This window comes from Crinia signifera, chromosome 4, assembly GCF_055691185.1.
Source record: "Crinia signifera chromosome 4, ASM5569118v1, whole genome shotgun sequence".
NCBI classification, from domain to species: domain Eukaryota; kingdom Metazoa; phylum Chordata; class Amphibia; order Anura; family Myobatrachidae; genus Crinia; species Crinia signifera.
Window position 1 is genome coordinate 25,860,841 of NC_139220.1, and position 24,528 is coordinate 25,885,368.

The 24,528-nt window shown below is 47.0% G+C and overlaps 2 protein-coding genes across 2 annotated transcripts; one reads left to right on the forward strand and one right to left on the reverse strand.

Moving 5' to 3' along the window:
* Positions 1-633: 633 nt before the first annotated feature.
* LOC146073895 (zona pellucida sperm-binding protein 4-like) lies at positions 634-9,832 on the reverse strand. Its single transcript, XM_083181457.1, has 12 exons — positions 9,616-9,832; positions 7,888-8,009; positions 7,394-7,490; positions 5,995-6,153; positions 5,306-5,496; positions 3,442-3,539; positions 3,221-3,348; positions 2,405-2,594; positions 2,169-2,307; positions 2,002-2,080; positions 1,342-1,461; positions 634-793 (listed from the first exon to the last, which is right to left on the reverse strand). The coding sequence occupies exons 1-12, from the start codon at positions 9,797-9,799 to the stop codon at positions 657-659; spliced, it is 1,644 nt and encodes a 547-aa protein (XP_083037583.1). The 5' UTR covers positions 9,800-9,832; the 3' UTR covers positions 634-656.
* A 3,147-nt stretch (positions 9,833-12,979) lies between these two features.
* Positions 12,980-20,603, forward strand: LOC146072264 (platelet-derived growth factor receptor-like protein). The gene is made up of 6 exons (XM_083179583.1): positions 12,980-13,116; positions 14,454-14,784; positions 16,049-16,200; positions 16,981-17,274; positions 19,806-19,945; positions 20,245-20,603. The coding sequence occupies exons 1-6, from the start codon at positions 13,068-13,070 to the stop codon at positions 20,443-20,445; spliced, it is 1,167 nt and encodes a 388-aa protein (XP_083035709.1). The 5' UTR covers positions 12,980-13,067; the 3' UTR covers positions 20,446-20,603.
* The last annotated feature ends 3,925 nt before the right edge of the window (positions 20,604-24,528 follow it).

Below are 24,528 nucleotides of genomic sequence, written 5' to 3' on the forward strand. Positions count from 1 at the left end.
AAACCCAAGTGAAGGCCAATTGTAAGCTGTAATATCAGGGCAACACTGGGGTCAGATAAGAAGCATGTGAGAGTATCAGCATCAGGGCCGGACGAAACCAGGGCCCTCCCCCCCTTATAAACTGCAGACAGGGGGGGGCCCTCTGAACTGCAGAGGGGAGGTGGAGAGTTTTAATTTATTGACACATGAAGACTGCATTTGTCCCTCTGTAGGACACCTCCCAGGCTCAGCACTGCCTCTGATTAAAAACCCTCCCATGACAAGGCTGCTGCTGTCCTTCGTGGGCCTGAACTCCACCAATCAGAGCTCAGCACAAGCCTCTTACCTCTTGTGCAAAGTTTCATGGGACTTTGTGAGTGTGCCTTTGCTCCTGATGCTTAGCACCATTAATCATTGGCAGATGGGTAGTGCTGCAGCAATACCCAACTGCCATGCACAAGACTTTATACATACCAACCACAAGGTGCCCTGAGCAGCATAGAGTCAGAAATCAGTGTTCCGGGATCTACGAGTTGCTAGTTTGCATGAACACTAAACATTCTGTTAGAGACTGTCTATCATAAGGTTCCATGCAGTAGAACATAACCAGGGTCTTAGATGCTCCAATACCAATAAAACAAGCTCCCACAAAAGCAGTGTTGGAAGAGCACTTTTATTTAAGCATTTACATTAGCAGTCATATTGCCATTTTTTCTTCTATGAAGACAAATAGTCACAAGTACTACCATCAGAACTGCACCAACAGCTGCTGATATTCTTAACCAGGTCAAGGTTGATTGGAAACCAAGGTTATCTGTTGGGAGAAAATAAAGTAATTTCAGAGATGGGTAGGAAAGGATCTATAGAGGGACAATATACTGACTGTCAGGACTCCTGGTCAGTACCACTAGATTACTTAGAATAAGTAAAGTTTGACTGATGAACACTACAGAGTCAAAGGATGTGTGAATTGCTACCCATCCAAGTGGTAGGCCTACAAAAGGTGCCTGTATTATAAGCCAGGGAAGTCTAGTCATCCACACAAACCTTTAAGATAAGGATAGCAATAGAGGATGTAGATAAGCAGATGGCAGAACCTCTTGCCACAATGAGTCCATTTTCTGCGAATAAGGCTAGAATTTGGATCAGTTCACAGTGGTACTTTTCAAATTGATGCAGGCTAGATCTGAAGCCAAATGTGTGGTACAGCTCATAATACAAGGGAGAGCACACCAATGTCATCCACTTTCCACAAACCTATTCCTGTTTGATGTTAACCATAGGCTATGGGGAAGTTATTGGAGGAGCACACAGTAACATTGGGAGGCCAAAAAGTGATCACTATAGTGGATTTGACACTACCTTCTTCCTCTTCACTGAAGTCTTTGCTCCACTCGATTTCATCAGCATTAAATAGGACTGGCCCATTGGAAGAGACAGTGGTCAGAGTTTCTTCATCAGCCCAGTTGTCAGCCATTCTCTCTGCAAGGAGAAAAAAATATATAAGTTGTTACATTAGATATTGAACCAGCAGATCAATGGTATACAGTATTCATGATGGAGAACCAAGCAGGGGCATATCTAGATATCTGTAGACCCCATAGCAAGAGTTGATAAGGTCCCCCTCACTTAGCAACCGATTGTGATTACTGTCTAATATGTTTTACATACAGTTAAGACTTCTCTCTCTCTCTCTCTCTCTCCTCCCCCCCCCCCCCCCCCCCCTTCAGCTCCAGGCCCCATAGCAGCTGCACCCATGGTAGTTACACCCTTGAATTTAAGCCTTCAACACATGTACTGCAGAGCTTGCCATAATGTAAGCTATATAGTCAGTTCTGGTGCCCCCTGAATTTGTGTTGTAGTAGCAAGTTGGCACAAGTTACATGAAGGATTGGCATTAAGTCAGTATAAAGACAAGCTGATGTAGCCTAGTTTGGATCTTAGAATATAGATAATTCAGGCACTTTGCTTACACTTCTGCTTGTACGAATTGCTCACTAATAACAAAGTTCTGTAACTCACTGTTCCTTGGTGCACAATTCATCGAGCATGAAACGGTGGCAGAGGGGACGCACACTGAGGCACTGCAGTGAAAGTAGACCTGTAGGACCGTAAAGTTACAAGAAAATGAACCTTGGCTTCCAAATGACAAATTCACACAAGTCAGTTAGTACATTTGGTTTGCTTACCAGTCCTGCGAGAGCCAAACTGGTTCCTGGATCCACAAAAGTGAAGGTGCTGATAGCAAAGCGCTTGTAGTAGGTTGGGAAAGGTACTGACTGGATGGACACCAGCTGAGTGAGGTAGTTGTCTCCAGCAAAAGGACATCTGATACAGAATACCAAGATGATCATGCGCTATAGACATATACAAGTTGTTGATAGTGTGTACCATTGAATGGTTTCTTTGAAACATAAGTTCTTACCCATTGAACAAGATCGGCCATTGTGTACTGTCGGTAGGTAGGGAAGACTGGGTGGCCCAGCAGTTGTTTAAGACCAGAACCAGGTTTGGATCAGTTCTTTGCAAAATTCTGACCTCCAGGAAGACTGGATCTCTGAGCAACTGGATTACAGGATAGTCTGCATCAGCATAATAGGAACTATAGCCTCCATCTGCAAGACAAGCACAAGCCATTGTTTAACACAGAGCAGCCCTCACTTAAGCATAAAGTGTGAATCAAGACCAAAAATGGACTTCAAATAAGCTTCAGGCCAAGAAAATTAGAAGACTGGAACCAAGTCCTGCGATCAGATATATACAGATGGAGCCCCTCATTCAGCTCCAGCGGTCGCCAGAATGGTGACTCCACCTGACTGGGACATTACGTGTGTCCCAGTCACTCGGTGGCAGGTATCCCTGCCCATCTCAGCTTCAGGGAGATGGGCAGGGAGGCCACCGATGAGCAGCAAGGACCTCTGCCGGAACAGGGTGCGCGAGCGTCTCGTGCCCCCTTCCGGCAGCAGATAGCTGAAGCTGGCGATGCCAACACCAGCCTGAAGAGGGGCACCATCTGTTGTAGACTAAAATTACAGACATAATGATATGACATTAGAAAGCAGCTTCTACCATGAAGCCTAAGCCCTCAAGAAAAAAAATAAGTCAAAACTCACCGAGTTATTGACTATTCATTGTAGGGATTTCTGTACTGCTAATTACTGTATTTGCCAATCTTAAATTCTGTTAGAAACTTGACAGGTTACATCATGAAGGGATAAGACTGTAGAACATTGCTAGTTACCTATTGCTATCCTCATCTCCAGGAGCAGAGGACCAGAGGTGGACACAGGAAGGGGTGGGGGCAGTGTGAGCACTTCAACTTGTAGAGGGACAACCCCAGTCCGAGAGTAGATGCAGCGGACAGTCAGCCTACATCGAGTAAAGTAGAGTAAGTGGATCACTTGCGCCAGAATCATACTCCCTGCAATAAAAAAAAAAAAAAAAAAAAAAAAAGCTACTTACCTCATTGTACTGTCCCGTGTGATTGCGGAAGACCGCCATCTCTGTACTTCTTTTGTTGCCACAAATGTATATTCATAGGTTATGGATTGGTCAGTGACCTGCAGAAGTAACCAAAAGCTTTAGATCACTAGAGAAACCTTTTGTAGCAAGTAGTCGCATTGTCCTTACAGCCAGGGCCGTCGCCACCACCAGCCCCCCCCCCCCCCCCCCCCCGAGTGTCTAGGTCACCTGATCCCCCTCCCATCACTTAGCAGTGGTCACTGCATCACTTGACACCCCCCCCCGGGAAATGATGCGGTGGCCCGCCGCATCACCTGACACCCCCTGCCAAACCCCCCCCCCCCGAACACTGCGGCAGCCTGCCGCCACAATCACCTGCACCCTTCCCCCCCAGAACGCCGCAGTGGCCTGCCGAATTTGCCTGCCGCATTTGCCGGCACCCCCCTCTGCCTTGCGCCGGCACTGCTTACAGCATAATGTATCCAATTTACAGTAGACTAGACACCTGCGACAAGGGTTGTATTTTATGAAGACTAACACTTACATAAAAAAATAAATAAAAAAAAAAAAAAAAAAAAAAAATGGTAAAGGAATGCATTTACCTTCAAGACACTGTTGAAGTAATTCTCAACTTCAGCCATCAAGTGCCCCAGCTACGTTTTGGGTGCCCCCCCATCTCGCTGGTCCCGGCGGCTCTGTTCTTCTGCTGAGGACCACCACAAAATGGCCGCCCCCATTCAGCAGACAGTTTCAGAGAACTGTGTGCTATATGGGGGCGGCCATTTTGTGGTGGTCCTTAGCAGAAGAACGGAGCCGCCGGGACCAGCATGATAGGTAAGGCTGCGGTGTGTGTCTATAGCACCGCAGCCCCCACATGCACAGCGCCCCCCGCGGTGGCTTACAGGCCAGGTTGAGGATTTGCCCGTCATTACCACACCTGCTTCTGAGGCAGGTTAAAATAATCACTGCTGCATGATTAAAGGGGTGGCCAAACCGGTCCTCAAGATCTAACAAAGGTGCATGTTTTCCAGGCAGCCTGTGGATCTCTAGTAGGAATGAATGTAGCAGGTTTGAAAATGTGACAGTTAGTATTGACTAAAGCTGTGCACCAGCTAGGTGATCTGGAAAACGAGGACCGGTTTGACCACCCCATGCAGTTTCCTAAAGGGAGGCGATTCCATTAGCACACTACAAGTAACAGCTCCTTTTGGAGGCAGTGTGTAATCAATACTACATTAGGGTGCGGTTCTCAGGACACAAGGTTCAGGTTTTCCAGGTCACCTGGCAGGTGCATTAATTACTCAGACATTTTAAAATATCCACAGGTGGAACCAATTGTTTTCCTTGATTCTGTGAGGAGACCTGGAAAACATGCACTGTGTGGAGACAGAGTTTGAGAACCTGCCCATTAGGGTGAACTGTAATGTCATGTTACTGCTAGAAGAACTTGGTTTTGGTACAAGAACCCACTATGGCATAGGTTATATTGTTAGGAAGGTTGAAGTGTGGGACATCTGACTGCCCAGGTTTATAGTTGCTTTGTCAGTGGCAAGAAACCACCATAACAAACATCTTTGTATGCTAGGTCCTAAAATCCAAAAGTTCTGATAAGCTTGGTCCTAAACTTAATGAGCCAGTGATACTAGTAGAACATGTCTAGTAAGTCATTCCCCTTTTATATTTCAGACAGACGCATGACTAGAAGTGCTATGTTTTAGAACACAACTCTAATACAAGCCTCCTGCAAGGTCAGGAGATAATGTACTGGCCAGAGTCACATTAGGCCAGTTCCAAGGTGTGCTGGTTAATGGAGATGAACCAAGTCATGTTTGCATAAGGAAGCAAGGTCATGTTTAAGTCCTACCTGACTGGTCCCTGCACAGGACAGAGGAAACTCGAACACTATAAATGAACTTGACTGAGAGACGCTCAGAGGAGGACAGGAGGTGGGGTTCAGGCCAATCACATTGACGGAATCCAGAATTAGGGATGGAAAGGTCAGGTACGTGGATATGGCAACCACCATGTTGTAGTCGTCTGTACACTGTGCAGTCACTAGAGGGGGAAAGTTACAAGGTCATTTCCTATGCAAGGTTAGACTGTTCCGCAATTAAAGCCTATGGTGGGCCCCACCTCTAATCAGGTTCTAGATTACATACACATTATATTGCACAGGTCTACGCATTTTCTGTAGTGCATTCCTGTTATTAAACATGTCCTAGCAGTTTAATATTTTTCATGGGGCCCAGACTATGCACACTAGTTAGCAGACAACCCTACCACCGAGTTTCCCTGGTGGACCCTTCATGCCCAGGGGACAATAGAGCAAATATTCCATTGGCCAATGAAACGCTTCATCTACTGTGACAAAGATGCGAGTCTTGTGGCTAGATGCTTACATGCTATTGCGACATTACCCATCCTGTACACTTCAGCCCAAATCAGGATGCCAGCAATATTACCACGCCATATCTTTATGGACACAATACGCTACTACAGTTTGCTTTTATAGTCCATCATCCAAGCCATATATTGTACACTACCCAGACTCACATGCATCACCATAATAACAACGGACTCCAGAGGCACTTGTGGAGGAGAAGCAGCATCCGATGCTTTCGCAGACAGCCTGGGTCACAGAGGCATTAGCACATGGCAACCGATCTGATGGCTGGACAGAAGAGCAGACTTGTGGGCTGGGAGCATCCATAGCTAGGAACAGAAAGGAGTGAGGATTAGAGAGCGACCCCAACAAAACCTTATGCAACCTTTGGACTACAACCTCCTATATTACCCCATTCCAACAGCTGTAGTGGAAGCACCTACAACATCTGTTGATTAAAAATCCACTAAGTATGTTTATTGATGAATTTTAACATGCAGATTCAGCCTCAATATATGAGGACCTCGCTCAATTTCTTCTCAGTTTGAGGTCACTCTTGCCCTAGTTCCACTCCAAGTAGTATTGTAGAAGCCCACCCCCACACATACTGTTTAAGCTCTACTACTTGCAGTCACAGATCAGTTTCGTACCAGTTATGAAATTGGAGTCCAACAAGGAGGCCATCGTTTCCAACCCAGGTTCTACAGTATGAATTAAGACATTCCCCACCCCCATTTATACAATTTAGAAATGAAGTGTTCGGTGGTATCTAACTCAAGCAAGAACACTTATTCTATAACCCTTTCCAAACCATGGTCCTCAAGACAAGCCAATAGTCCAGGTTGATAAATAGGTCAGATATACAGATTGAGCCCTCCCCAGCCAGTCTTCTCTGGATAGCCAAGGCCTAATATTCTCAGCTGCAATACAGTGGGGGGGGGGGGGGGGGGGGGAGAATTAGCAGAGTAATCCTATTAAAGGGCTAGATGAGGATGGCTCTATCTGTAATACTTAAGCCACCTTTGCTTAATTATAGCGACCCTTAAAACCTGGACAGTTGTGTGCCTTAAGGACTGAGGGCAGCGTCACAAATCATAATATAATGTAGCTTTAGTAAGTACCAGCGCCTAACTTCCGTGTTACAGGTAGGGTTTGAAGTGTGACAGGAGCCGATTGGCTAGTAGTTTCTCTGCTTTCTATGTTTGTCCCTTTCATCCGCGGTTAAGCAACAATGGAAATGACTGTAGTACAAGGGAAAGTGGCATCATCCATAGCAACTAATGATTAATACATTTGTTTGCAGCAGTCATTTGCTACTTTCTCTCCCTCCCCCCAGAAGGGGAGTTAGAAACAGATATCACTCTGCATTTCCTCCTAGAATCTAGGAACATTAGGATAATTGTCAGGCCCATGAAACTCACCATTGTGAGTCCCATCCCAGACGCAAGGGAATTACACTCTGCTGGATACTACATGATTTATGTTTAGGCCATGGTATGATAGATAACTGAAGTATCCCAAATGCCACTACCCTTAAACCTTATGCATTTGCCAGTATTAGAAAGTCACCTGGGAGACTAGGGCACTTCAGGTCCTTCTTGTGGTATTGAGCTTTCCCATCACGTAGAACTTCTTCCAGGGTTATAGTCATCATGTAGTCTCCATCCTATGGTCACAAGTCCAATATTAGGGCTACAGATCTATGCACATGCTGTAGTCATACATAAGCTGATTATAGATGTTCCGGGGGGGGGGGGGGGGGGCTGTTACTAATAACCCGGGCCCAGGCTTGCTGGAGAGTCCCAGCGGGGGCCCTGGTCCAATCCATCCCGGGCAGCACACACCTACAGCATGTGATGTGCTGACAGGTTCAGGTGTGTGCTGCTGCTGAGGGAGGGAGGCACAACAACACTCCCCTCTACTTTGAAGTGTTTTTTTCACCCCCTTAACATTTTTGGTGTGTGGCCTAATCGGGAGAGGTGGCTACATCTCCCGCCCCAAAATTTTACCGGGGCCCTGCATTCCTCTCGGCTGCCCTGGTTGTCAGACCACAATTTCCTTACCTCTTCTCTGACATAGCATCCATTGTAAGCAGAACCGACAGCCATAGACCCATCTGATGTCTGTCCAACCCAAGTCCCGCAAGTAGAGTCAGTGTGGAGGTAGTGAGACTTCCCAGCACCATCTAAAGACAGTAAATACAACAGGACAGTTCATAGTAAGCCTACAATACCCACAAGGAGCTGGTTAAGTCTACTTTTACCACCAGACACAAGGGATTAAACAAACACTTTGATTAATAGGCCGAGACCAGATTAGTTACTCCTTTGGAAGACTTTTGACCCTCCAATGGATCATACATTCTGCAGAGATCTGGCTAGAAATAATTTGCATGGGTCAGAACTTTGTGAGTGCAGTGGCTATAGAGCATTGGTGGGCAATAAGCTGTTTATGAACTACACATCCCAGCGTGCCTTGCCTTATTTTGGCCATGCTAAGACTAACGCAAGGCATTCGTAGCGCATCAATGGCTGCTTATTGCCCACCCCTGCTATAAAGGCTGCCAAGAGGGGTTTAACTGCTGCCACCACCCTAATGGGAAAAGCCAGTTACTCAAATCTAATGCTGGCCCCACTGGAGATTTACCAAGTCTCTCACTTTTGGAATCGCTCTTCCGATTACATTTCATCCCAACTTCCATAAAACTAGTTGGTTGGAATAAAAATCTGGTATTAGATGGGTGCATACTGTATGTAATTTAGTCATTTGCTCCGAAAATCTGGAATCGGATAAAACCTGCCACTCAAAGTAATGTCGTTGTATGTTTGACAGAAATAATTTCACAGTCAGGTTTGTGAGCAATTGCTCATTCTTGTTTTCTCGAATCCAGTACCAGATTTTTATTACATCCAACAAACTAGTTGGATGAATGCTGGTCTGATGTATGGCCAGCATACCATTCTTTCAGCCATGGCTGTAGGCAGATTAGCTGCAAAAGAAGGAGATACTGACATAATAGATTAAGGCAGATTATCTGACCTGGATGGCAGTCATGACAGATACCCTGTTTGTGGCTGTAACAGCCACTGGTTGTTGAGGAACATGGATACGGCTGTCAGTAACCGCAGAACGGGTTGTGAGGCACAGCAGTTGTGCGTTGGAAGTTAATTGCCTGGTAAATCCTATACCACAGCTTAAATAGACTTAGAAATGTGCAATGTTGGACTGGTTCACTATGGGGATGCAGTGTTGGGTCCCATGTTTAAAGCATGTGGCCAGTTCCAACAAAGCAAGACCAATTCCCAGAGATGTTTGGAATGGACGGCCATTAGAAGTGAACTTCTAATAGAGTTAAGTGTATAATTGGAACGTGCTGTCTGAAGTGTGATATTGCCGGAAAAGGGAGGGGGCCCACTGGGGATTTGCCCTATGCTCCTATGTGCCAGATCAACCCTGAAGAGGTGGCAGAAGTCTATGCACCGCTAAAGGTCCAATAAGATTGGAATTGAACTTTGTTATGAAGGACAGACTCCCCATCCACAGCTTTAACATGCAAATAATTACATCTGCTGATTAGTATTCAGTTGGATTACAATCCTAGTAGGGTTTTTTTTTTTTTTAAATGAAGTTAAGCATCAATAGTATAGCCAGACACCAATAGTTTTTACCATGAAGCTAAAACAAGGCACATAGAACAGATATATTAACACACCCCATACACATAGGGGAACATTCAGAGTTCTTACACCGGAGACACTTTCTATGGGTTATATAGAAGCAGTTCTACTCACCAATAACAGCTAGGACAAAAACTGCATCCCCCAACACAGAGGGAAGGGTAAAATTCATGCTTCTGGGGCCACACTGCAGATGTGAGGCATCATCCCAATAATCCTGCATGCCTCCCATGAGGCACTGCCAACTGCAGATCCAGATTAGTCCTGCTAGCCCCAAACCTTTCCCAACACCAGCCATTGTTCCAGCAGCTGCCAATACTGCTCACAGCCACAGGCCTGAACTTTATACCATGAGAATGAGGCAGGAGCAGCGATCTGATAGGCCAGGTTCTCACCTGACTCAGGTGCACTGCATGCTGCTATGAGGGTCATTAATGAAACCCCACCCCATTAATCAGTGCGAGGTAATGCAGTGCAGCAAGGTGCTGCTGCTCCATCAGTGTGGCTCATAGTTTACACTCGTCATCTGTAGAATCCTTCATTTCCGCTGTAGATTAATACATTGTGGGTGCTAAGGACATGGCTGAGGACCGGTTTGAAAAACACCTGTATACGGTTTGTAAATAATAGGGCTTGCTGGGACATGTAGTGCCACATAGGAAAATACTAAACATAAAAAACTAAACTACCACCAAAAAAAAAAAAAAATTGTGTTATCCAGGCTAAAACTGAAAAAAAAAGGTACTTGTGTATTATCACGGCGCCCATTGCATCGCATCACATACAACTAAATAGGGTATGCGATGGTATGCGATGCAATTTTCGTGTGAAAAATTCCGAATGTACAATTAAATATCGCATCGCATTCCAGCAAATGGCATGCGATGTGATGTCATTCGATTTCTAATTGTACAAGCACCCTGATGGGTGCTTACAATGTTAAATGCCCCCCCATTGTTAACGCGACCCCCACTATCAACGCTAACCGGAAGCGTGGCGAGCGCAGCGAGCCCACGTGGGGCGGCGATACGCGTCCTCCGATTTTTTAATACCCCCACTATCCACGTCGGCGTGGAGTTGATTTTAGATAGTGTGGCGAGCGCAGCGAGCCACCGAGCCCGAAGAGTGGCGAGCGGACGCGGAATACATGTAAAGTAATCCGAGTCCCCTCGCCACGCTTCGGGCTCGGTGGCTCGCCACACTTATATTGTGGTATTTTATAAGTATTTTAATATGTGGCACTACAGGACCCAGCAGGGCATGATTGTGCTTGTTGTTCTACAGTTGATATTATAGAAAAGCTATGGGTTGTTTGTAGTTCTACAAGTGCCAGCATACGCAAGTAGTTTATGCTGGGACCAGTAGTACCACGTACAGATGAAGCCACACTTAGTGCACATGTGCGTCGTAGTCGCACTCAAAGCCTGATTAACCAACAGGATAATTAGGTTGCAGCCTCGGGTGCCGGGTCCTGGGGGGGGGGGGGCTCAGCGCAGGCACAATAGATTGCGCTGGGGTGGGAGCGCTTCCTGGTGCTGCTGAGGTTGGGGCTGAGCAAGGTCTTCCCCGGAAACTGTGGGGGCAGCGGTGCATGCTGGGATTGCCGGTGTCTCCAAGGAATATGTTGGGAGGTATGTAATAATGCCTGTTTATTCCCAATGTTTGTGTCTGCATTAGCAATAAACAGTATAAATGGTGTAATGGTTAGCATAACTGCCTCACCGGTGACTGCGCCGTACCTCCCAATGCCCCGAATTCAGTGGAACAGTCCTACTATTCGGACGGACACTGTACTGCTGTCCTACCTATGAGCCGCAGTGTCGTACAGATGGGAGGACGGTTGGGGGTGCCTTTGGACAAGTGATACCTATTTATCATTTATTTACAGTTTCTTATATAGCGCAGCAAATTCTGTTGCGCTTTACAATAGGAAACAGTGATGGAACATACTGGGTAGTAACAAAATGACATAGAGGTAGGAGGGCCCTGCTCGCAAGCTTATAATCTAGATCAGGCATGTCCAAACTGTGGCCCTCCAGATGTTGTGAAACTACACACCCCAGCATGCCTTGCCAGAGTCTTAGCATTCCCTAATAGCAAAACTGTGGCAAGGCATGATGGGACTTGTAGTTTCACAACAGCTGGACGGCCGTAGATTGGACATGCCTGATCTAGATAGATGCTGTGGAAAACATCGCTGGGAGGTGAGCTGGGGGGGGGGGGGGGGCTGCCCAGCTGCTGGGGAGTCCTGGATGGGTATGGGTCATTGGGTCAACCACTGAAGGTCGACACCTGAAATGTGTCGACATGGCTAAGGTTGACAGGGTTGGAATGTCGACACAAGCATTAGGTCGACAATAGCAAAGTCAAAAGGTCACCATGAGTTTTTTCCCCGAATGTCGGCATAGTCGACGTGGACACGGTCAAAGTGTTCCGCCTTCCCTCGCGTTGGCTCGCTGTGCTTGGAACAATACTCTATTCTCCCTCCACGCCCTAGTGGATGGTAGGGCGTGAAATACCACCTGTCGGCACATGTCGGCTCAAAACAAACGTGAAAAATTTGTGTTGACACCTTGTCATTGTCATGCTTGTGTCGACCTTCTAACCCTGTTGACCGTAGCCATGTCAACCCATTTCAGGTGTCGACATAAGGCCTGATGACCTTTAGTGGTCGATCCAATGCATGTCAACCTAATGATCATATCCCACCCTGGACATGCCCCCAAAATGATGAAAACCTACCTGAGGCCATGCCCCCTTCCAACTGAGGCCATGCCCCCTTCCAACTGAGGCCATGCCCCCTTCCAACTGAGGCCATGCCCCCTTCCAACTGAGGCCATGCCCCCTTCCAACTGAGGCCATGCCCCCTTCCAACTGAGGCCATGACCCCTTTTTAACAGTCCCGAGCTGATGGCTGCAAATGTTGAGAGTATTGTATCACTGAGGTGTCATGGGTTTGAATCCCACCATGTCCCTAACTGGCATTTTCCCTGCACAGAAACAAAATAACTCACCCAAATCTAACTCTCTCTGCACGAGTTACATCTGCCCCACCTGCAGTGCAGCATGTTTTTTTTTCCATTAGAGAGAGAATTTGCTTTTGCAACTGAACCAGAATCGGGCCCTAGATCCAAGTGGTTCTTATGTGCAATCACATTCTTCTATGTTTCTAACTATTGCAACTTCACCCCTTATGTTTAAACGTTTTATATAGTAACGGCAGCCTCACTGTATATTCCTGGTGTATGAACGTAGTCGCTGCAAGATGCGTCTCCCTTCCTAACTCCGTGCTACCAGGGGGTACAGCTGGTCACGTCCATACCCTCCAGAATGGCCCCTTCTACCTGGTAATAAATGCTCCATCCCTGAAGCGACCTGAACTGGCTGGGAATGTATCCCTGAGTACAATCCCACCTCTCTTCCATCTCCCCACCTCCCTGCCATGTCCCCTCGCTGCACCTCCCCTCCTCCCTGGCTGCTGGAATCTGCACTGACCATAACCACTGTACACAGAGACCCTCCTCACACTCTGTAGTGGAATTTGCAGGATCCTACATTGCCCAGCTATGGACTACAAAGTGCTGCTGATCCTGCTGCCCAGCCTCTTCCTTCTAGGTAAGACCTGTCTGTCCGTCCTATGCCAGATACTGTAGGTGCTATATCTTACTGACGATGACTCTGGCCATGGTTCTAATGTAACACAATATACAAAGGGGACATTGTGCATTTTTGCTGTAAATTAAAGTTTCTCCTCTTGCTAAAGTCTAAGCCTGGCTGCATTCACTATGGCCATGCTTCATATGATCTGCTGCCTTATAATCGCATGGGTTTACCAAAGAGACAACTCATTCAAAAATGAAGCAATATTAAATATAGAGGGGTATGTAATACACCGGTGGTATAGGCACGTGTCAGCAGTGCTGTAACCTATAGCACCCAATCAGGGGTCGTGTCTATCCAATAGCCCAGGCCTTCCAAGGAGGAGTAACCATGCCCCTGAGAGAATGTGGCCACACCCACTTTAGTGGGCGGTGCTTCTACAGAGGGCCCCAGTATTCACAAGGAGGTATCGCTCGTCGCCACCCTCAAGCTTGCCAGGACTAATCAGATCTCTTGGCGGCCTGCAACCAATCATATTCTACCTGTCATTTTTTAGCATTGCCATAAGCTAGGGATGGCCATTGGTTATTGATGTTAATAAACCATTGATGGAAATGGTTAATGCTTGATGTCAAATAGTGTTGCCATGAATGGCGGAATAACAATGGCCCCACCACCATGCTCTGATGGGCCAGCAGCTTAATTCAGATCTTTCCTAATACGCCTCCTTGCGCATTAAACAGTCCTAGTCCCGACAGTCGGGATCCCGGCAGGCATTTACCCGATGTCGGAATCGACTTTTGTAAGTATGACTGCACATAAGAACTCAGGGTCCCAGCACCGGGGACCAATGTTTTAGAAATGCGCATGCACATATTCAGGGCTCCTGTGCTGGAGACTTGCATTGGCTCCGTGGCGCTCACACAAGGGTGGGTGGAACGGAGGCGAGCAGTGGGCGTTTGCATGCAAACATCCTGCATTTCCTGGGCGTAACCACCAAAATGTTGGGTGCACCAAGAAAAACGCTGGGCGTCCCCACGTGATGCAGACGGGCACCTGCCTGCCAGGGCAGATGGCTGACGCCACAGGATATCAGCTGCCTGCCCCGTTCTCGGAACCCAGACGCCGCAAGTCTAAGTCAGCCCAGTCAACCAGAATCAGGCCCTTAGTCGCATTTATATACTGTACAGTTATTATGTTTTTGCTATTTGCATTTGATACAATGACCTGTGCAAAATGTTTTTGTTCTATCACTGTACATTTTCAATGGGCAAAGTGATGGGGGCAGCCATACTATTCTGTTATACATAGTGTTATGTGAAATGGTTCAGTAACTAGTAATGTACCTACAGCTGAATGCGACGTCACACAGAAACCAGACAAGGCCACAGGCAAAAAGGCAACAAAACAAACAGCTGATGGAGTGTCCACGAAACCGGTCACAAAGAAGCCCAAACAGGACCCTATAAAACGTCCATCGAAGGCTAAACCTGCTACATCTCCAGCGCAGAGGCACGCAGCAGCGTCCATCTTGTTTCAGGTCCTGCAGAGAGGGAAGTTTCAACAGGCTGGCGACACGGTGACCGTGAAAGCCGGTCAGACGCTGGATCTCCGCTGCAAAGGGACATCTGTGCGATGGAACTATCCCCATTACTTGCACGAGGATGATGAGGGAAGGCTGAAGTAAGTACAACTAGCGGAAAATAAGGTTAGACAGTTTTACTAAATGTCTCTGAGCACCTGAGAGAAGTCATAGGGGCCCATTTATCAAGGATATTACCGCCCAGGATCGCATTGTAAAAGCTGGGCGCCAAACACGGCGGGGAGGGTGATGAAGTGGTAGCTGGCTGTACAGGGAGGCAGTCCCCTGTGACTGCACATGGGGAATGGGGAAAAAGAATACAGGAGGCAGGCTGAACTGCATGGAGGCATCCCCTCTGACCTGGTTGTGCCCCTGCTGCCGCCCCCTGCCCACCCCTGGACCTTCCTGTCCCGGCTCGGCAAGTGCGAAAACTCTGTCCAGTAAAAGGAGCATGTAGCTGTACCCTTGGGCCAGAGACTCCACAGAAGTGAGAAAACAGCAGGGCATTATGTGTAAATGGCATTATGGTGTGTGGCATTATGTGTAACGGGCATCACAGTGTGTGGCACTATGTGTAACGGGCATTACGATGTATGTGTATGTGCCATTATGTGTAACTGGCATTATGGTATTATGTGTAACGGGCATCACAGTGTGTGGCATTATGTGTAACGGGCATTACGATGTATGTGTATGTGCCATTATGTGTAACTGGCATTATGGTATTAGGTGTAACTGGCATTACGGTGTGTGGCATAATGCGTAATGGTCACTACAGTGTCTACACTTTTAGTGGTGCGGGCCATACGACTACAGCTGCCCTCTGCATATTTGTGGCTGAGGGGCTCTACCTGGTGTAATGTGTGCACAGGCTGTGGCCACTCCAGTTTTTTTTAATAGTGGCTTAATAGTGGTTTAATGCAGTGGTCGCCAACCCGTTGCTTGCGAGCTACCAGTAGCTTGCGGCAGTGATCCAGGTGGCTCCCTCTATTATCTGCCGCCGCTTCCCTTCTCACTCTGAGCCTGAGGGGAGTAGAGCGCATCGCATTCGATGGCGTGCGACCATCGTATGATTTCTCCTCCATGCGGCTGCATGTGAGCGGATGTGAAAGCACACACATCCGCTCCCGGTTGGGGCGGGTGGGCTTGCATTCGGTGGAGAGGCCTTTACCTGCTCGGTAGACATTGAATATACGCATCCTAGCGAGCAGTTCTGAATCAGGCCCATAGAGCAATACAAGGCTGGTTGGTTGTTGTGACCAGTCTAGTGTGGGACCTCCTGATGTTTCTCCCTGGTGTCCTGATACCACCACAAGGGCACAATCACAGCTTGTCTGGTGAACCTGACCAGTCATTTCATTCCAGGATAAAACATTTTGGCCGATACAGCCAGCTCATCCTGGTGAACACCACCGCGGCGGATACCGGGGAATTCAGCTGTGGCGGCTTCCAGTGCACCGGGGACCGCTGCCACGATGGAGAAGAGAAAATGGGCAAAACGTATGTCTTTGTTACAGGTGAGCGACTATTATTTTATTTGGAGCTTATAAAAGGACATCTGAGTTTATGATGGAATAAAAAAAGAAAGATTAGAAGTAAATATAATTTTTTTTAATGAATATGGTGTCGCCATATTATGCCTTGCTGTACAAGAATACACCTCTCAAACAGGCCCTATAGGCGTTGGTGGCTCCTGATTGGCTGCCGGACCGCAAACTCCTATTGGCTCGCGGTCCAGCTGGAGACTTCAAAATAGCCCTGGACCTGCTTTGTGTATACAGACGGGCAGCGCACAGTTCCTCTCCCAGCTGTCACGCCTTTCCCTTGTGTGCGGCTGGGGAAGAGGCAGCATCTCACTCCCCCTTCGCAACGAGCAATTCACTCCCCCTTGGCAACCAGCATGTATTCCCCCTTGGCAACCAGCATGTATTCCCCCTTGATATTGCATCCCCTCCCATGGCTAGTTTTAGTCAGCACACTCTTATATTCTCCCTTAAAGCCTTAGTGGATAGTAGGGTATGAAATGACACCTGTCGACACATGTCGGCTCAAAAAACATGAAAACTCATCTCAAACATTTGACTGTCGACGTAAAGCTTGTCGACCTTAGCCATGTCGACCTATTTCATGTCGACCTACTTCGACCGAAGCCCTGTCGACCCTTAGGGGCCGGCCTAATGTATGTCGACCTAGTGACTATATACCGATACATATGCCTCATATAATTATTGATAAACTGGTGGAATTGTCACAGTGTGTCTCCAGGACGCCAATCCTGTCTCGTTCTTCCCATGTAGATCCCCAGGAACTTTTCGTCCCGACGGAAGACTATTATGTGGTGGTCCAGCTGCGTACGCGGCAGCCGGCCTTGCTCCCCTGCCAGGTCACCAACCCGCTGGCCAAGGTGACCCTGCACAGAGAGTTCCCGCCTGAGCCGATCGCCGTGGACGGGGTGAAGATTTCCTATGACCTGAAGAAAGGATTCATCATCTACCAGCCGCAGCGCTCGCTGGCTGGGTCCCTGTACTGCATTGCGGAGTTAGGGAACCTGAGGCAGATGTCCACCAAGTACATGCTGATATACGTGCACTGTAAGTGTTCCAGCTCATTGTCCGCGGCTTCTACAGTAGCATTTAGAAGGTACATTGGGGCAGATGTATTAGGCCTGGTGAAGAGATAAAGTGGAAGGTGATAACGCTCCAGCCAATCAGCTGTGTTTGAAAAATGGCAGTTGGGAGCTGATTAGCTGGTGCACTATCACCTTCCACTTTATCTCTTCACCGGGCTTAATATATCTGCCCCATTCTATGAAACGATGCATAGTAGCTGATTGGTTGCTATGGGTAACTTTTTACTTACTCCTCGACACATCAGAAAAATTGACATACCTTAGATCGAAGATGGTCAAAAGTTTGAGACATACAATAGGTCAACATGTGAAAAGTCTACATCAAAAAGGTTGACTGTGGTTTTTCACATTTTTTCCAGAACAGGTGTTTTTTCATACTTTACTATCCAAGATAGCGATCTGCACACACTGACCAGGCACCCTCTTTGCGCTGCGTGACGTCACGGCACTCGCGCCATCACAAAAGTTTCAGCCTGCCAGGACCTCGTTGTGAGGTGAGGCATCAGACCTGTTACCTGCTGGCTGCTGTTTCTGCTGCAGCGTTTAGTAGTTATTTAGGACGGGATGTTCTTACATCCCGCACATCGCCGCCCATCGCATACATAATTATCGCATATGCTTTAACATATGCGATAATTATGGCAAAGGACAGCTCTTGCGTTAAGAGCTGTCCTTTGCGGTGAGTCAGCGGGTCCCAGTGGCTTTCCCCTCCCTCCCTTACCCGGCTAATGCTGCTGCTGCGAAGGGGGGGGGGGGCTGGTTCTCCTCCTCCCTGCACCCGGCAGAGGATCACAGTGCAGGGAGGAGGAGGTCACAGGTCCGTGCAGCACTTCTCTGTGCTGCCCGGACACAAGTGAGGGTGGGTCGGTGCAGGGTGGCGGGGGTCGGTGTGGGGTGGCGGTGGGTTGGTGCAGAGCGGCGGTGGGTCATGGTAGAAGCCCATAGGCTTCTGTGGGGCATAGCAAGATTTTTCTGGCAATGCCCCCGTTCCGATAACTCGGCGGGGGATGCTTAAAGCATCCCAAAATGCAGTAAAAACCCTGATAACGGGGTTTTTACTGCATTTTTAGTTTCAAGAATGTCCCCCTTAGTATGCTGGGCAGCAGGGCAGACTGACGCATTGTGTATTTTATATTTATATATATATATTGAAGGGAATCTGCACTCATTTATTTTAATTTGATTTCTTCTATAGCGCAGCAGATTCCGTTGCACTTTACAATGGCACTCATGACCATCCTTTGTAAATTTATGGGGTGCTCCTGTACGGTGACACAATACGTCCCAATAATAGTAATTTGTAGGATCCTTTCAATCCCATAAGGGCACTCACCGGATTATAGCAATGACATTTTAATAATGGTACATCACCAAAAAATTATATCTTACTTTTTATCATGTAGTTGAAGTTTCGGCCACTAGGTGGCCTTTGTCAAGAGACACAATACAAGGTGTCAGGATACCTAAACACTGGAGCTGTGAGGGCGTCTGGTATGCTGCATCTTGACAAAGCATATTATCTATATCTATATGTAAATGGTTAGTCAGCAGCGGCACTCACAGGTCTTATTTAAGTAAGAAATACACAGACACAGAGGTCCACCAGGACCTCTGTGTAATTCTTACTTGCCTTGTAAATAATTTCCGCTTCAATAATTAAAAAAAAAATCAATGTTTGATTGGCATTCTGCATCTCCTGCAATCTCAGACACTATATTTGTCTACCCTCCCCGAATGGTCAAGAGGCTCCCAAAAATCTGGCCCACCGAGAAGGTGAGCAAGTCTTCCGCATGCTCCCCAAAGCCCCCACAACCCCCGGAGCTGCTAAAACCAATTCCAGAATATGCGGGTCCACAGGAATAGAATCATTTTAGCCCCACCCCCTCCCCATGGACCCACAAATTGCAGAGTTTGTTTGGATTGGGGGCGGGGCTTTGTGACATCAGCCTTGGCCCCGCCACCCAATGTGCAGCATTGGGTCTCTTCTCCGGACAGCTCAGAGAGAGGCAACTTTAAGAGTAGGTAAGTATGACACTATTACATATGCCCCAATACAGTTTGTGTGTTCAGATGGTCGGACATGCCACACCTACATATGCATATTTGGTTTGGCTAAATGACCTGACCTTTTCATGGTTCTAACATGCAGCTGGGAGATGGGAGTTCTACTGAAGATGAGGTGTTGCCCGTAGTAACCAATCAGTATCTATTATCTTCTAGAAGGCGCTAAATAAATATTAAGTAGAATCTGATAGAACAGGTCTGGCAAACTTGTGGCTATCCAGATGTTGGAAAACTACACATCCCAGCACTCTTTGCCACAGTTCTAACATTCTATAATAGCAAAACTGTTGCAAGGTATGCTGGGACTTGTAGTTTCACAAGAGCTGTTGAGCTAGAGGTTGATTAGGCCTGAAGTAGAAGATCCTACCCAGGCTCAAAACAAGTATTTTATAATCCAACCCTTCACTCATACATAACTGTTTATTGCAGACCCATCAGCTCCACCCAAACCTACTGTGGAAGCCTCAAAGAGCAGCGTGCGGGCCGGGGAGAATTTCATAGTCACCTGTACTGTCCTGGGTGAGCTGGAGATCGGTGTGGAGTTTACCTGGGAGTATCCTGGACAGCAGGTAAGCACATATATACGCTGAACAGTTATTTTATTCCATAAAAACAGGGGCCTCCTGGTCGGAACACTGACGTGTTGATGAGAACATTAGATACAGGCCCTTATTCTGGTTCACTCACAAAGGCAAATTCACTCTCTAATGGACAAAACCATGTGCACTGCATCAACCCCACCTGCAGTGCACATGGTTTTGTCCTTTGCAAAAACCAAACATGGGTGTTTTGGGAGAATAAGCCAAAATATTTACTGATAAACGGGCCCCTTGGTGAGACTATAAACTTCAACTGTGTCTGTCTACAGATTGGGAGACCGCCTTATGTGCGTGAGAGCACGTCGCAGACCAGACGAGGGGGACAGTTGATGCAAGAGTCCCAAAGCGTTCTGGCCATCGATGAATCTCGGGCAGGGGATGACGGCACTTACACCTGCACAGCACAAAACTTACAGGGGAGCACGTCCGTAACCACGAGGGTGGCTGTCCTCCCCGCAGGACGGAACTAAGGATAACGCACCCGGGACAGTGATCTGCAACCAGGGCATCTGCCTTACGCTTACCTGATCCCAACAGCCATGGTGTCTTTCCTCCAGGATAAAAGTATCCCTTACATAAAGTATCTGACAGACTGGTTATACAGTCTTACCGTAGAACGGCCCCTAAAGCCAGGAAGTTGTATCTGTTACTTACTTGTATCTCGTATTAAAAGTCTTCATTTTCAATATACTAGAGGAATGTCAAAATCAATCCCTAGGCAGTTATGTGTATATATATAATTTATAAGTTATGCGTATATATATAATTTAATCAACCGTTTTCAAGCTTGAAAACGGTTGATTAAAACTGAAAAGTTGCCCCCAGACTTCAGTGTCTGCGTGTTTGTTACATTCAAAGTCCTACGAGTGCCGCTGACAATCTATGTTATATGGTATGTGCGCACACTCTGATTGGCACCTAGGCATTACTTGTACTAAACCTGGAGGAGTGCCGATCTACAAAAGTACTAATATATATATATATATATATATATATATATATATATCGATAGGTAAGGCACAACCCACAATCCAAAACAAAGTCCCGGTGCCAGCTGGAACCCTATTCAGGGTTAATATGCAGTATACTCACGCTGCATCCAAGCAGCTGCAGCAGCACACGGAATGAAGAAAGATACACGAAGGCAGGAACTTCTGCTACGTTTCGATTTTAATAATCGTCATCAGGCATACAATAAGCATAAAACACTCACCTTATATCCCCGTTCACCCGTGCACGCACAGGCACGCTTCCCGCCGGGCGACCTGAGCAGCGTCATCAACGCGCGCCAGACATGTCACAGCCACCATGGAAACCACCCACAGGGACGCGTCACCATGGAAACCACTACGTGATCAAAGCGCACCGTCAATGACAGCCAGTGAGCGTCCGTTCAAGGAGGCGAAACCATGCAAATGACAGATAGCCACAGGGGGAGACAAGTGCGGTGCCAATAGACATACAGTAACAAGTCAAAAAATGCGTATATGAATGAAAGAATGCATACATGAATGCAGAGCAAGCCAATACAATATAATGATATAGTGCAATGATATAGTACACAAGGCTGCATGATAACATATAAAATATTTGAACATGAAAACAGTTTTATCAACATGAAAAATTTAAATAAATTTAAGTTTAAATTTAGATCAACAGAGGTATCACTGGAATCACAGAAAAGCGTGAAACCCTAAATGGTCATTAAGACCAAAGGGCGTCATGGTTTTCAAGCGGTGTATCCAGCGAGATTCACACTTAAGAAGGGCCAAGGACCTGTTGCCACCCCTAAGTCTCAATAGTATGTGATCGATAATAATATAATGTAAATTGGCCATACTGTGGCCTGCCTGTGCGAAATGTCTCGCAACAGGCTGATCACTGGTACCAGAATGCAGGGCTGCACGGATGGCGGTAAGATGCCCAGCCATCCTCTCCTTTAAAGTGCGGTCAGTTTTCCCGACATAATGCAATCCACACGGACATGAAATGAGGTAAACAATGTACCGTGTGGTGCAGGTGACCTTATGCCTAATGGTATAGCGTTTACCACTGAATGGATGGTTGAAGCTGTCCCCACTAATCATGCTCCTGCAAGTGGTACAATTTAAACACTTAAAACAGCCATTCTTCCTCCCAAGAAAGGAGGACTGTGCTGAATTATCAATCTGTGGTGTGATGTCTGTGCGAACCACCCAGTCCCTGACATTCTTGCCACGGGTGTAGCACGACATTAAGTCAGTATTGGCCAACTTCAGGTCTTTGTCAGAACCCAAAATGGGCCAATGCCGTCTAGCCACTGTACGTATAGTATCGCTGCTAGTATTGAAATGGTTAACCCAAGGTAATTTAGATCGGACAGACTGACTGGACTTAATTTTAACCCTAAGAAGGTCTTCTCTCAGAATAGACAATGCTTTATCCCTTGCTTTGGACAAAAGGTCAAGATCATACCCCCGTACCAAAAAAATTGCCAATCATAAAGTTAATCGGTACTAATGTATTATCTGGGCTCCCAGGTTAAATGCACCCCATTTTTTGGTACTTGTGTATTTTGGAGGCGCCCATCGCATCGCATACCATAACGCATACGATGTTATGCTATGCGACGCGATATCGTACGATAGTGCACGATGGCATACAATTTTTAAATTGTATGCCATTGTACATGGCATACAATGCCATATGATGCGATGCGATTAAACATTGTATAAGCACCCTAATGGGTGCTTATACAATGTTAAGCACCCTAATGGGTGCTTACAATGTTAAATGCACCCCCACGCCACCCCCCCACTATAAACGTGAACCCAAAGCGTGGCGAGCGGCGGCGGTACGCGTCCTACGACCTTTTCATACCCCCACTATCCACGTCGGCGTGGAGTTGAGAATAGAATAGTGTGGCGAGCGCAGCGAGCCACCGAGCCCGAAGCGTGGCGAGCGCAGCGGATACCTGTGAAGCCCGCAAAGGGACGCGTTTACCTGTGAAGGTATCCGCGTCCCCTCGCCACGCTTCGGGCTCGGTGGCTCGCCACACTATTCTATACTCCACGCCGACGTGGATAGTGGGGGTATGAAAAGGTCGTAGGACGCGTACCGCCGCCCCTCGCCACGCTTCGGGTTCACGTTTATAGTGGGGGGGTGGCGTGGGGGTGCATTTAACATTGTAAGCACCCATTAGGGTGCTCAAAAGCACCCTTTAGGGTGCTTATACGATTTTTTATCGTATAGGGGGTCAAAATCGCGTCGCATCGCATGCCATCGGGTACATAGCATGCGATGCGATACGTTCATCGTACGACGGACATCGGGGGCGCCGCCAAAATACACAAGTACCCATTTTTTCATACCCCTACTATCCAACTACGCATGGAATTGATTTTATATAGTGTGGCGAGCGCAGCGAGCCCGAAGTGATCTCATAAGAAAAACGGGAGCCCAGATATTACATAAGTACCAGTTAATTTGTTCAATCGCCTCATCACGATCACTACAAATACGGCAAACACTTATAAACTGGGAAAAGGGAAGTCTGAATTCGAGTGGTCTAGGATGAAAGCTGGTAAAATGTAAAATCGTGTTGCGATCTGTCTCTTTCCTGTACAATGAGGTCGAGATCACACCATCACACACACTAACTGATACATCAAGAAAACTGACCCTATTAGGGCTGATGACATAGGTAAATTTCAGTGGTGACATAGATGCATTATGTCGACTAAGCATGTCGACGAACTGCTGCTCACTGCCAGTCCAAACCACAAAGATGTCATCTATTTATCTGGTATAAAAAAAGATCATACTAGATACATAGGGGTCCTTGAAAAATATGTCCTCCTCGGCCACAAACATGTAGGCGTTGGCGTACGATGGGGCCACATTGGACTCCATCGCACAACCAGAGCGCTGGAGGTAGAACCGGCCGTCATGTATAAAATAGTTATGGGTAAGCAGCAGCAGCAAGTCGCACACCAAATCCACAGAAGGCCCAGTATAGGACACATGTCCATCGATAAGATCCCGTACTGCCTGTACCCCAGCAGCATTGGGAATCACGGTGTATAAACTCGATACGTCAATACTGCAAAGAAAACATCCAGCAGGGATGTCATGCAGATTTTGTAATTTGTTAATAAATGCAGTGGTATCAAGAAGATAACGTGGGTGCTGTATAATGCAAGGCTGTAATAGAGAATCAAGATAGACCGAGCAGTTCTGAAATAAGGAACCATTGGCTGATATAATGGGGGCACCGTAGGATGTTTATGTATCTTGGGAAGCGTGTAAATAACTGGTGTAACAGGCCAACCAGGGACCAATGCTTCACCAAGAGTTTTGCCAATGATGCCATTCAGGACCGCCCGGTCTACAATAGAACATAACAATTTAGTGTACGCTTTGGTGGGATCGCCAGTTAAAAGCTGATAGACATTATGGTCAGCCAACTGGCGTTAAATTTCCAGTCTGTAAGAATCCAAATCCTGTATCACCACTGCCCCTCCTTTATCAGCGGGGAGAATGATAGTATCACGATTAGCTGACAAAGATTTGAA